This window comes from Pelodiscus sinensis, chromosome 1, assembly GCF_052426305.1.
Source record: "Pelodiscus sinensis isolate ZL-2025 chromosome 1, ASM5242630v1, whole genome shotgun sequence".
Lineage (NCBI taxonomy): Eukaryota > Metazoa > Chordata > Testudines > Trionychidae > Pelodiscus > Pelodiscus sinensis.
Window position 1 is genome coordinate 299,678,768 of NC_143052.1, and position 14,702 is coordinate 299,693,469.

The 14,702-nt window shown below is 45.1% G+C and overlaps 1 protein-coding gene across 20 annotated transcripts in view; it reads left to right on the forward strand.

Moving 5' to 3' along the window:
• The window catches only part of SUPT20H (SPT20 homolog, SAGA complex component), a 61,519-nt gene that overhangs the window by 3,701 nt on the left and 43,116 nt on the right, over positions 1-14,702 (forward strand). For 17 of the 20 annotated variants that reach the window (XR_012900702.2, XM_075919134.2, XM_075919142.2 and 14 more), the window contains 3 exons: positions 4,642-4,677; positions 5,786-5,844; positions 5,924-5,990. Coding sequence is in view for 19 of the 20 variants with exons in the window: in XM_075919134.2 (XP_075775249.2) it covers positions 4,642-4,677; positions 5,786-5,844; positions 5,924-5,990 (162 nt within the window). In the remaining variant the exon portion in view is untranslated. The remainder of the gene's footprint in view (positions 1-4,641; positions 4,678-5,785; positions 5,845-5,923; positions 5,991-14,702) is intronic. The other 3 variants (XM_075919140.2, XM_075919139.2, XM_075919141.2) reach the window with 1 other exon arrangement.

Genomic DNA, 14,702 nt, shown 5'->3' on the forward strand with positions numbered 1-14,702 from the left:
GAGTTCATTTTAGCAGGTCTTTACTAGATCCACTAAATCAAACTCTGGAAAATTGATTGCAGCAGTGTCGATCTTCTGCATAATGAAGACATAGCTATAGTTACTGATGGTAATCAAGCTTTCATCACTGATTTATTCCAGGAGAAACCAGGCAGGATTCTTTGTAAAGACTATTTCTAGTAGGTGGACTATGTCCCAAATCTGATTTTAGAAATACAAAGTAACTCCCTTCAAGTTCAAAATGCATTTACAGACCTACACTGTATCCAGAAAGATAACAGAGCAAATAATTAAGCAAACAATTTTCAAAAAAAACTAAAACAGGAGTGTGTAATTAGTGGCCTGCAGGCTGGATGCAATTCACCAGGGTTAGCCCCTGGAGGGCTGCCAGATACTTTATATACCTGAACATCCGCTTACAGTTCCTGTTAGCCATAGTTCACTGTTCCTGGCCTATGGGAGCTGTGAGAAGTGGCGCAGGCCAGATCACTGCTTCCCGTAGCTCCCGTTGGCTGGGAATGGGAAACAGCAGCCAATAGGAGCTGCAAGCGGCTGAACATGCAGACCATCGGGTAAATAAAGCATCTGGCTGCTCTTCATTGGCTAACCTTGGTGAACCATGTCTGGCCCATGGGCCACTTATTGCCCACCCCTGATGTTTTGGAACAGAATATTTCAGGATCTGATCTTACATCATGGAAGTCAATGAGAGTTTTGACATTGAATTTGGTGAGTATAACATGAAGGGCCCAAAATCAGTCAAGGACTGAACAAAAGTGAGAAGCACACAACACCCTTCCCTTCCCGCCCCCACCAAAACACCTTGCTACCTTGTGTTGTGGCCTCCACTGAGAATCAAATACAGAGGCAGCAGCATGGAGTGGCAGGGGAGTTCGCGGGGTGGAGGTTCTGGGTGGGAGGGGGTGCAGGAGCAGGGTGAGAGTGCACATGGTTCCATGTCCCCTGCCATTCCCAAGTGCCGCCCCCTGCTGCTCTTATTGGCCACAATTATGGCCTATCAAAGTGTGTGTGTGGGGGGGAAGCCTCTACCAGTGATTTGCTATGCTGCTGTTTCCCCAGCGGGGAGGGGGAATGGCAATGGCAGTGTGTGGAGCTGCTTCCTCCCCTGGCCAGGGAAGCCCCATGGGTGAGACCTGGCCGCAGCTTGCCTGCCTCTGACCCACGATGCTCAAAGCTTCCCTCCCCCCTTTCCCGCAGCAGGGAGCTGGTTCTCCAGCCCCACATGGGAGGCTGCAAGGGCAGTAGGGCTGGCGCGCCGGCTTCCAGATGCTGGGGGGAGAGCCTCGAGCCTCAGGGACTGGATCCAGGCAAGCCGAGGATTCCCCACCAATGGTCATGGGGAAAGGCTAGAAACCTGTGTTTCTATTGGGCAGAATAGAAAACCTTTCAGTCGTGTCAAACTTCCTGGGCAGTATCAAGAACTTTGACTCCTGAATAGTTGACATTGTTTTGTCTTCTCTCATTGTCATACATGCGTAACCTTGAGAATTTCAGGTTAATTGATGTGAAAGCAGATACTTTAAGGGCATAAATCTAACAAAAAATGGAATTCAGACAATGAGACAATGTTAAGGGCACAACAGCAAACTATTCTGATACTTTTCTATCTTTCCTTTCTAAGAGATTATTATGGCTCCATCAGGAGTTCTTTATTGACCTGAAAATCAAAAAGCAATACAACAAAAACCCTTGGGGAATTTCTGTGCCAAAAATTTGGAAATTCTGTGCACAATATTTTAACATTCTGCATACTTTGTGAAAATAACAAAATATAATCACACATTTCAGTTATTTAGGTAATTACTCTATTAGAACATACCTGTCAGCAAGAATGCTTGTAACAATACAGATGACAAAGATTCAGGAAATGTTTTATGGCAAATTCCTTACTAGTTACAATAATACAGAACTTTTGAATAATAGTAAATTAATTTAAACTACAATATAGAAACTTACTTTGTGCACCTCTCAAAAGAAATGCAAAGTCTTGGGGAAGTCAGGGGTAACCGAGGAGCTGAAGAAGAGTGAAGTAATTGCTGGAAAGAATTCTGGGAGTAAATCTGAGTAGTTGCTAGGTAAAAGTAGAAGTATGGAACTTTTTTTTTGTTTGTTTGGAGAGGTAGGTGGATTGTTAGGGAGTGGGAGCCTCTCCTATTCTGATAGTAGGTGATGCAAGCCTCTCCCATTCAGTCAGGCACATCTTCCCCTGTCCATGTGTGTTTCTGCATGCACCCCTGTGCTTATGTGCACTCTTCTCCCACTCAGCCCCAGGCTCAGTGCTATCACCCTACTAGCTCCTAAGGAGTCTAGTGGGTGACTGGTATAATTGCCGCATCTCCCTGGTAGAATCCGTTCTGCAGGGATGGGGGGAAAAATTTGTGGGGGACATGAATTCTGTGCTTGCTAAATTCTGCTGATGCAGAATTCCTTCAGGAATAAGAAAGTGGAATTGTGGTCAAATTGATAATGAGTACAACGAAGGAATAGTACAGATATTTAGGGACAATATCAGGCAATATGAAGCGGTTCTTTAAATATGTTAGTACAGAGAGGAAGAAAGGGCCCTCTACTAGGGTTGCCAGGTGTTCGGAATTGACCTGAACAGTCCGGTATTTTCGCCTCCATGTCTGGTTTAAAAAAAAAAAAATTCAGAAAATACCAGACACCTGAAATGTCCAGTATTTTCTGTTTTGTTTTTTTCCATGCCAGGAGGCGAAAATACCGAACACCTGGCAACCCTACGACACGCTCCACAATTGGGCCCAGCCCCTGGCCTCCCTTCCCCCCCCCCCCCCGGCCTCTACCCCCTGCTTACCTGGGGGGGGTGGCTCAATGAAGAAAACAAGATGCCCTCTGGCAAAAACCCTAAAGAACTGAAGCAAGGGGAATCAGTGCCTTCCCTGGGTCTTAGCGCTCAACTGTTTCCTATCCCTATTTTGACTGCACACAGTTAAAGGGGCTATGCTGTTTTAATGTTTTTTTTGTTTGTTTTTTCTCCACAACTTTGACTCTCCCCCCCTTCCCCCCAACAGAATTTTTTCCCCTGTGTGTGTGTGTGTGTGTGTGTGTGTGTGTGTGTTTTGGGGGGAGGGGGGTTGGTATTTTTGGTTAAATCATCTGGCAACCGTACCCTCTACGTAGTGGGGAAGAAGCAGTATGGGATTTACAATGGTACCATGGCACCAGGCCCATGGTGGGAAGAAGTCCATTACAGGCCCTTCTAACCCATCCATATAGCCAGTTCTGGCCCCTCTCCTTGGTATGTGAGTGGCTCCTAGCCAGCAGATCCTGCTTGCCCAGGGGTGGGCAATAATTTTTGCCCAGGGGCTACTTCAAAATTTTTTGAAGTAGCCCTGGGGGCCACCCAGGAAGGAGCGGGGTTGTCCCACCTCCAGACCATGATTGGTCTGGGGTGGGGGAGCCCCTTTGCCCCCCCTTTCCCACTAGGCACCCATGCCCTGAAAGAGGCTTGGCATGCTCCCTCACCCCCAGGCCAACCAGGGCCTCGGGGTGGGGGAGCGCAGGAAGCCTCCTCCCACCCTGTGAGGAGCACGTGACACTTTGAAATGCTGTGGGCTCCTTGCAGGGCTGGGGCAGGGCAAAGGAAACCTCATGCAGCTCCCCCGCTCCCAGACCCTAATTGGCTTGGGGGCAGGGGAACACCCAAAGCCTTCTCCACTCTGCCCCCGACCTGCGAGTAGCATGTGGCTCTTTGAAGTGCTATTCGCTGCTCACAGGGCAGAGCGGAAAAGGCTTTGGGTGCTTCCCCTGCCTCCAGACCCTAATCGCCCCAGGCCCTAATTGGCCTGGGGGCGGGGGAGCAGCAGGATCTCTGCGAGCCGGCTCCATCAGCTTGGTGGGCCGGATTCGGCCCACGGAGGCCCTTTTGCCCACCCCTGCGCTTGCCTGTAGATGGCTTAATTAGCAGCTAAGCTCTGTTATGCAGACTGGGTCTGGCTACTGGCCATAGCCAGGCTGAGCAGGCTCTTGAGTTGCATTCCAGGGTTGCATTTACGAAATGACTGCTTGAATAACTGGGAAAGAGACCCTACACCACCTCTCCTTAATGGTTCCATGTTGGTGGGAGAAGTGTAATGTACTGAGTCCAAGTGAAGAGACCCAAACCTTTATCATTCCCATCTCATGGGAAGATGACCTACTTCAGTGTACATTTTTTGGTATCAGTGGCTATGGGGTTTGGTTTGTTTCTTCAAGACTATACACAGCAAGCAGTTGTGCTAAATGATATTTGGGTATTGCCTTCACCCTGACTGCCAAAGAGCAGCTTTGCCTACACATTTTTTCTCTTTTTTTGTTGAAAACTTGGAATTGCCCACCTTACATTCAGTATCACTGTCATTTTGACATGTAATGTTCTGATCAGGTCTGCACAAATCCTGTAGTGGAGTTAATTCCTGTTAATGTGGTTAAATAGAGTGCTGAATTTATTGGTAGGATTCGGTAAATGCCAAAAAATCCGACATTTGATCAGCTAGTCCTGCAAAAATAACAAATTTTAATACTACTCTGAGTCCGTGTCAAAGTTTGGGGTGATTGTTACAGTAAAAGTTACTCATCAGTTTACACATTTTCTAAGAAAGCTGTTTATAATTTTTGCAGCAACAAGCTTTAGAACTGGCATTGGATCGAGCAGAGGTAAGGAGTAGCTAAGTTGCCTATTGACTTGTAAATAATATATTAGGCTTAAATTTAAATGTCTGTTTACATTTTATGCATTTATATTACATGGTGTTTTTGTATAAACTATGTATAGTACGTTAGCTATATACAATTGTCACTAAAACTACCATCCCAGCCATAGAATCTACATGTTTTGGTCTTTTACATGATGAATACATTGAAGACTTTAATTTTCTATTTTTAAACAATTCTATACCCTGGTGAAGTAGAACTCTACAAGGCTGCTATTTATATAGTCTATGTAAACCTAGTGTGAGCAATCTAGGTACTACAATCAACAAAGAATTTATCAATTATTTTTCATATTCATGTTCTCCTACACTCTCTCTAATATTGGATTGAAAACATTTGGAAGGGAGAGAGCAAGACTCTATCACCGTTTAAAATAAACCAAGTGATCAGTCAGCACTTTGTCAAGAATGGAAGTATTTTCTTCAGACTTTGAATTTTGTGAAAGATTTTACATAGAAAAGCTAAGTCAAGTGCTAAATTTCATCTGAGAGTGTCTTAACTAATATTTTATTAAAATATTGTATGCTTCTTGCGTTTGATGCCCCCACCTTCTAAAAAAAGTTAAAGAAACACTGGAACAAAGTAAGTTTTCTGAAACACAGTTGGCTGTGTTCAAAAGTAGTGAGTTGTACTAAGGCAATAGTATTACATCTGAATAGTGCAGTCATCTTGGTTACTTTCAAGTTAAAGTTCTGGTACTGTAAATATAATGTTGGCATAAAATGTCCGACTTCACAATCTACTTCTTAACAGTGATAATGATAATCATGAAACATACCACCCTTATTTCAAAGTTAACATTTAAACCATTCCTTTGTTAGTTGGTGGTTGGTATCAAGCGTTCTCATGTAACTACCTCACCTGTAAACCAAGCTAAAACTAAGTGTATTTACTCCATAGAATAAGTTTATAGTTTGCTATCTTACTTGTTGACCATGCATCATAGTTATGGTATTCTGTGCTAATCCAAATTTGCTTGAATGCTACTTAGGCTCTTTAAGTAATTGTACACTGATAGTACTGATGAGTGTCATGTACTTTTCTTTTCCAGTATGTCATTGAAAGTGCCCGTCAGAGACCTCCTAAAAGAAAATATTTATCCAGTGGAAGGTAGCAAATATTTCAATACTTAACTTTTTATTGTATTGTTTTAACATAATTTTTATGTTAATGTTTTCCTTAATTTCAGAAAATCTGTATTTCAAAAATTATATGACTTGTATATAGAGGAATGTGAAAAAGAGCCTGAAATAAAGGTAAGTGGAATTTATTTGTTAAGTAGACATTCAGTACAATCTCTAAATAGGTAAATAAGCAAGTTTGACAGGTTCTTTTAACAATGGTAAGACAGTAACAAATGGTACAAGAGATTTGCAGAAATCTTCTGACTGCAACATTTGACTTCTGAGCTTGTAAATAGCTTAGAAATCACACATTATTTCTATAGACCAGGTTTATAAGATAAGTTCAGTATGAAGTAGAAAGAATAATAGGACCGGACCAACAACTGATTAGTTACTCTACTATAGTTTAAAAGAAGTCAAAATAGAATTTCAACCAGAGAAAATAGATGGTTACTACACTAGTGCTGTGGTGTTCCCCCTTAATAAATGTGCTACCTTGCTATCCCGTAGAGTACCAGAGAGCCATGAAGTGTCTAAAATGTACTTCCCTTGGCATGTCTGCTAAAAATAGCATAAGGAACTACATCAACAGCACTCCCATTTAAAAACGTTAAACAAATATCAAAAAACTTTTATTGTTTGGGAACGAGGAAGAGAAATGGGAGAAACTGTAGAAATGGCGAATATATGCCAGTAACTGAATTGCTATCATTTTGCATTGGTTGTGTGGCTTCGAGTGTGCATCCTAGGTGAGAATATTTGGCATTACAAATTCTGGAGAATATAGATGTCACTTTAATTTCCTTACCTGAACATTATTCAGAACTTTAATTTCATCAGGGCAGTGGAATAAGTGAATTAGATTTTAGCAGCAGGGAGAGGAGAAAGAGGATAAGGTTAGTTGCAGCAGCTAGTTAGGTGTTTAGAGGAAATTAGGATTGTGTCAATAAGGCAGGCAGTAGTAGTGGTGGCGGGTGGGTGTTTGTTTTATTGCAATTGTACTAGTTTGCTAGAGAATTAGGAAAGCACTTGTGCTCTTGCCCACTAGAAAGTGAGTTGGGATATATATATATATATATATATATATATATAGGGAGAGGGAGAGGGAGAGAGATATTCTCAACATAGCTCCTGTCCACCTTATCCTGTCTCCCTCTATTTGCTCGCCAAGGGAGATGAACTCTAATGTTTGTGAGCAGGGGAGAATCAGATTGGCTGTAATAGCTGGTAGTGGGATAGAAAGGAGCTTTAGAGAATGTTGAGCAATAGATTGAACCAACCTGAGGGTTCAAATAGAAATCAACTGTATAATTCAGGTGTGGGAAAAAAATGAAAAGCTGTTTACCCAGTTATTAAGATGCACACAAGTCATGAAATGGAGTGAAGGATAAAATTAAAACCAGGAATATGTCTGTAAACTACTGTTTCATAAGAGTACAATGGGGATTATTTTTTATTTAGAAGATACCCTAGACCATGAAGCTCTGTTTAGTGCCCTAATTCACTAAAATGCTGGTTATCCAAGTGGACATCCTGCCCTTGTTTTCAGTAATGGAGCTCCTCAGTAGGTGTAGTTAAGATCTGTGAAAGGTATTTTCACTTAATGGGAACATAACGTTGGAAACCATCTCAACCCTGTGTTAAGATGTTGGCAGATATTATAAACTTGTCCCTCTCTCTAGTTCCAACCCACCCCCTACCTCTCTCCTCTCCAGGTCCCTGGTACACTGCCTTTTAGAGCTGTTGGTGGCTTCTTTATAGCCTGCTTAGAGCCGTGGTGTCCAACACGCTAACCACTAGTCACATTGACTATTTGGCCAGTTGAGTGTGGCTAGTTCATTATAGATGCGTGGTCACCAACCCGTCGATCGCGATCTACTGGTCGATCCTGGGGGCCCAACCAGTCCATCGCAAGGCTTTTGAGGGGGCCCCCCCTCACTGCCCCCACCCCCAAGATGAATGCCATGCTGATGCTACCTCCAGGAACAACAGAGGTAGCGTGAGATTCCAGCGGGGTGGGGAGAGTTCTTCAGCCGAGCACCTGGTACCAGAAGTGCACAGGCTGCTCTTCCTCCCCCCTGAACAGCTGGCATGGTACCTAAAATGCCAGTCCTTTGTGCGCTGGGGACTTTGTTCCCCTGCTGCCTTCCTGCACATGGGGAAGGGATTGGGTGTCCTGGACTGCGCCGGCTCAGGCAGTGCGTGCTGCTGCAGGGAAGGGAGGAGTAAGACGCAAGCTTCCCAAGTGGTTGTAGTTGGCGTGGTCTGAGACTCCCCCCTCCCCTGCTGGCAGGCAGCAAGGAAATAAAGTCCCCAGCATGCTCACACATGCTGGAGCTGGTGTGCTGAGGATTTTATTCCCCTGCTTCCTGCCTGCAGGAGGGAAGTCCCAGACTACGCCAGCTTCAACCACTTGGGCAGCGCGCGCTGCCTGAGCAGCTGGAGCCGGCGTGCTGGGGACTTTATTCCCCTGCTGCCTGCCTGAGGGAGTCCTAGACCATGCCAACAGCAACAGCTTGGGAAGATTGTGCCTTACTCCTTCCCTCCCCACGGCAGCATGTGCTGCCTGAGCAGCCAGAGCCAGCGCAGTCCCGGACACCCAACCCCTTCCCAATGCACAGGAAGGCAGCAGGGGAACAAAGTCCCCAGTGCGTGACGGGCCAGCATTTTAGGTTGGGGCTGACGCAGTCTGGGACTCTCTTCCCTCCCTTCCCCCGGAAGGCAGAGGGGAATAAAGTCTCCAGCATGTCAGCTGGAGTCGTCGCAGTCTGGGACTCCTCCCCCGTTCCCAGCCCGCACAGGAAGGCGTCAGGCACACGACGAACCAGTGTTTCAGGTACCGTGCTACTGTTTAGGGCATCCCACGCACTTCCTGGGCGTTGGCCTGCAGCTGCAGTGTCTCCAGGTATTGGTCCCTGTCCCTTCCCTCTGCCCAGACCCCCACAAGTACCCTGCCCCACCACCCACCGGCACCCTGTCCTCTGCCCCTGTCCCCGGCACCCACTGGCACCCTGTCCCCTGCCCTGGCACCCACTGGCACCCATCGGCACCCTGTCCCGGTACCCCCTGGCACCCTTCCCCCGTACCATGTCCCCTGATCCCACTGGCACAGTTGGGGCCACATTAGTGAGGCTTGTGGGGGTTTTGGAGGAGTTTTTATTTTGCATCTCACTTGTGTGGTTCCAACTGACTTTTCTGTGAGTCAGTGACCCATGACTCAAAACAGGCTCCCCGCCCTTCTCATAAATAAAGACAATGCAGAAACGTTTTGTTTGACATAGTATTTTATTTAAAAAAGAAGCCTGGCCAGCAAACCTCCAGTTGGGACCAAGCCCTCATCTGCCCACAGCATCATAACACTCCTGCACTCCCCCTTCCCCCAGACCCTAGATCTGAACCTATCATACACTGGAACCCCCTGCCCTGAGCCCCTCACATGCCCCAACCCCAATTCCTGCACCCTCATATCCACAAGCCTGTGGCTTGCTTAGTACCCGAACCATACATCTGACCCCAACACTGCCCGGCCTGAAGCCCCCTCCCTGATCCAGCGTCCCCTTCTCCACCTCCTCCTACATCCATATTTCCTCCCAGACCTTGCACCTCTCACTCCTTCCCGCACCCAAATCTCTCATTCCCACCCCAGAGCCTATACGTCCTGTCTCAACCCAGCGAGGGTAAGGCTAGACTACAGGAGTTTTTCAGGATTCCGGAGATATCCCAGGAAAAACTCTTCTGCATCCAGGGATGCGTTTGTTCTTCCGCTTTTTTTAGCAGAAGAGCAAACGTGCTCTTTCAGTAACCCCTGTATTCCTTTTTCCATGAGGAATAAGGGGGGCTTCCAAAAGAAGGGGTTTTTCTGACATTTGGTCCAGTCTAGACAGGCCAAATGTTGGAAAAACCTCTTCCTACAGAAGAATTGGGGGAGGGGGGAAAGTAGCAGTTTAAGGGTTGGGGATAGCAAGTGATGGAGAGGAGGAAAATAGAGAAGAAGGGGCAGGGCTTCAATGAATGGGCGGGACGGTTGACCTTGGCTTGTTCTGTCATTTAAAAAGTGATCTTGGGTGTAAAAAGGTTGGAGACTACTGCTGTAAGTGTAGCCATTATAGTGGCTACTGCTTCAGAACTGGTTGGAAACCAAAGGTCTAGAGGGAGCAAACTACTCTGGAAATTGCATCAGCTCAGCTTGTTCTCTCCCTGCTACATCTGAAGCAGCAGCTCATTAAGGACGCAATACTAGTCCCTGTGAGGAGGCAGAGAATAGAGGACAGTGGTGGTGGGAGCATCACAAAAAAAAAAAAAAGAAAGCATTTGCTTGGGAGTAGAGTTGTCCTTCAACTAATGGGATAGTTCTAGGGGTCCCTCTCTCCTGATTGGGGCAACATTCTGCATGACAATTTTAGACACCTAACAGAAATCCAACATGAGTCAGAGTGCAAATGGAGGGAGACAAAATAAAGGAAAGCAAAATAGGTGCTGAGCGACATCAATACAACAGCAATCACATACAGCTCATCTAGACTGTGCTAGAGTGTCGAAAGAGAATATCCAAATGCCATGGGAAAGAAGCTTAGACGTGGCTGCTTTTTTTGGCGAACCCCCCGTCCTTGTTGAGAAGCTGCTCTTCATCAAAAAATGAGGTTTACCTTGGTTTTTGACAAAGGGGGTGGGCGGTTCGCAGAAAAAGCTGCGTCTAAGCAACTTTCATGTTCGAAAGCGGAAGATACGCAAATTCCCACAGAATTTGCATATCCTCTTTCAACATTCTAGCATAGTCTAGATGAGCCCATAGTCTTAGAGATACCACATTGCATTATGGAATGCTTTCACCTTGGACTGTGAAATTAACTCCAATCATTACCCCTTCCTCCAGTCTCCGTGTCCTCACTAATCTGGAAGAGAGGGTAAAAACATTGTCAATTAAGTTTGCAAATATTAAACTAGGAGAGTTGCAAACATTGCTGAGGCCCAGGATCAAGAGAGGTTGGAAAATTGGGCAGAAAATTACTTAGAATGATGAAAGCCAGAAAATAACGAGCAGTTACCAAAAGAGATAAGTCAAGCCTTGAAGGATAACCTAGAGGTGACAACAGATTGTTTTAGATCTGAACTGGCAATGTAATGTGGCAGAGGAAGTACTGATGCAATTCATTCCCCAACATCTTTCCTTTTCCCATGCTTCACTGCCTGCCCTTTGAGCCAAATGCGAGAAGTAGGAGAAGGGCCTTCCAACTACTGGCACACACTACTAGATCAGTGGTTTTCAATCTTTTTTTTCCTCATGACCCAGTTGAAAAAAATTGGTGCCTGTAACCCAACATAATTTGACTAGAGTGACGGCTCTGGAGTGGGGCTGAAGATGACAGCTTTGGGATGTAGGAAGAAGCTCTGGCGTCCAGAGGCAGAGGAGGAGGGTCATGGATGGGGCAGGAGGGGCTTGAGCAGCTCCCAGTCAGTGGTGCAGTGGAGGTGCTAAGGCGGGCTTCCTATCTTTCCTGGCACCACAGACCATGCTGCGCCCCAGAAGCAGCCTGTAGTAGGTTCCTGGCCAATGGAAGTGTGGAGTTAGTGTTCGGGGCGGGGAAGTGCATGGAGCCCTGTGCACTTCCCCTCTTCCTTCCCCTGCATATCTAGGAGCCGGGCCTGCTGCTGGTCCCTTCTGGGGCACAGCACACTCTGCAGTGCCAGGACAGGCAGGTAGCCTGCCGTAACACCTCCATTGGTCACCTGATCACCCTGCAGCAATGAGACATAGCACCTGACATTCTGTGACCCAGTACTGGGTTGCAACCAGTAGTTTGAAAATCATTGTGCTAGATGATGTAACATCTTGATTACTCATAGTAATTTAATGAATAAAGGCTAGCAGGTTGTGCATGAAACCGTGCAAGCCCCTGAAACCAGCATCATGACTGTAGAGAGATAAAGATGTCCAGCTAGTCAGTCAATCGTGTTGCAACTGGCTTTCAATAAGCCTGTTTGGAGACCATAGCACCTCTTATCTAGCTTTCCTAAGCTAAGTCTATGCTGCACCCTTTTTCTGCAAAAGCTTATGCAAATGAAGCGTGGAGTAGAATATCACCATGCTTCATTTGCATAATTAATTAGGGGCTGTTTTTGTGCAAGAGCCTGTGTAGACGGCTCCTTTTTGCGCAAAAAACCTCTCTTGCGCAAGAGCTGTTATTCCTGAAAAAATGAGGCATGAATTAATTGTGCAAATGAAGCATGATATTCTACTCCATACTTCATTTGCATAAGCTTTTGCGGAAAAAGGGTGCGGTATAGACGTAGCCCTAGTAAACAGACATTCGTAATGCTGCAGGGAAGTGGCCTATTTCTGTGACGCCCCTGAAGCCCCACTCTTCTCCCTAAGGGAATAGAAAAATTCAATTTTTGCATAAATTATGCATGTAAAATTATTTCCTGGATAGTACACCCAAGATCTCTGGATAATCAAAGAGGCTTATCAGAAACATCCAGCTAAGCCTATCTGCAGCAAAATAATAAACATCAATATTTAAACTGTTGTAATTATCAATCATTAATGCACCACTGAGCTTTACTTTTGGTGCTTTTAGTTACTTACCAAGAAAGCTGCAGCACCCTGTGGCTTTACAGTTTCCATCCCCAAGGTGCCTGGGGCCATCAGCCTCGGCCCTTTTATTCTTATCCTTCTCTCTGGGCCACTGCCTTGCTTCTGACCCCAGCTCAACAGAATGGCCGGGGTGGAGTGTGGACAGAATAAGGGGGAGAGATGCAGACCCCCACTCTAAAAAGTGTTCCAGAATATGTCCCTAATTAGAAATATGTAATATCAAGGATTGAGTGAACACTTCGGTAACAGGAAGACACAGTCTTTGTCGCACAATCTTCAGAGCTTCCCTAAAGCAGCATTCTTCATTGCAAGGCCAGTGAGACAGAGATGGCTTCCATCATCCCTAAGTGCAGCTCCAGTTCCTTCGAAGCCTGTGGTGTCCAACCAGTTCTGAAGCAGTAGCCACTGTAGTATATAGTAGTACCCACTATTGCTATAACGAGCTAGCCACACTCACACATGTGGTAGTGGGTAGAATGTTGGACACCAGAGATACAGAGAAACACAAATGACATGTTTTTGGGAAGGAAAATGCTATTTGAAGACTTCAGATCTCCATTGCATCGGTCACCACGTGAAGAAATAAAACAAATATGTCAAATAATTAAAATGGAAATACATTTTTAACTGCTTGTCCTGAATGAAGTACTTTTTGAATGTGTAGTGCAGATTTAACTGGTGTTGCCCAGGTCCATCGGGGCAAGGCTTTGGGGATGTGTGTGGGCAGGGGGAGGTAGGGATGCAGGAAGCTGGGGTCAGGGATATGTTCTCCCTCTCCCCCAGCTTCTGCCTGCCTGCCTGGGGCCTGTTTTCTTTCCCATCTCCAGGCCACCCTCCCCCAGCCCACGTGGGGCCTCTTCCTTCTGACTAGCTGTGTATGCAGCCAAGGGCTAGTAGGGGAGGAAAAAAGGTTTGGGGCAAGGGAGTTACTCAGTGTTCTGGCAGGCAAGATGGCAGAGCCTCCACCTTGCTGGCCACATACCACCAAGGGAGACTGTCCCCAGTGGACACACTGCAGGATAGCTCTCCCTTGTGGGCTTGCTTCCTCCAGTGGCCACTCTCCTATTGCATTCCTTGGAAAAGCAGCTCCTCCCTTTGGAAAACTGCCCTTTTTCTGGGGCTTCTGGTTGTCTTAGCACAACCAAACCCTGACCTTGCTTTAAATTAGGAAAAGAGAAAGCTACAAAGCAATTTTGGTGACCCTGGCTCTTGCTGTTTAGAAGAAGTTCTTGAACAAATGGACTCAGAGATGCACTGTAAAATAAATAGAGAAATTTTGGGATTATGAACACTTATGGAAAAGGACCTGGTTTATAAATTGCTTTCTGTCCAAATTATGCAAATAAATTCCTTTCTTTCAGTTATGGGAGACAGGTCAAAGTATAGCCCTTACGTCTTTAAATATGTCATAGTTATGTGAAGTTCTTTATTAGCTGTGTATATATGAGTTTTTCTTTTGCATAATGTCTTCTGTAGTGTCGCAAAAAAAATTATCCAAAATAAAGATGAGAATCCAAAAGTTACTGTCTTGTCTGACTGTAGACAAATCAGTTGCCTCCTTTCCTTTATCTTTCTTCTATCTTTCATGAAGACTTGTGGGCATTGTATGAGGCATAATTGATGTTTCAGAGTTCCGTGAAAGTGCTGAGTATTATGACTTCTAGATTAACATGTATTAATAAAGCTTTCAAAACCCTGTATATAATAAGCCCTTCAACATTCAAGGAAATGTTTACAAATAGACCACTGTGATTGGACTTTTGCATAGAAGATAACATGGTGTTAAGAGGCCCTTTGCTATGAAGTTAGAAAGTGATGAACCAATCTCTTTGATTAGTATAACTACAAAACAGGTTGCTAAAAATAGTGCAGCTCCCTCTCATTTATCATAATGATCAACTCTGGAACAGACTAGACTACTTGGTATAGCTTTGCAGTAGGTTTTTTTTACACTGAAAAAGATTAGTCTCCTAGGCTGAGAGAGTAACAGGACTAAAGTTGTGGTGTTGCCAGAGGATGGCATAACTACATACCTAGTCAGGGCAAAGCCAATGCTATTAATTTCTGTTGCCTGTAGAATCAGGTATGAATTTACTGGGCTTTAGGTAAAGACTTATCTAAATATGGTAAATTGAAAGGGAGAAAATGTTTAGACCCATTACTGAAACTTAAATGTTGGTGATTAAGTTTGCCTGTGTTTGGTATGAAGGGGTTTGCTGGTGTTTCATAAATAGTTTCTAGTTACTGTA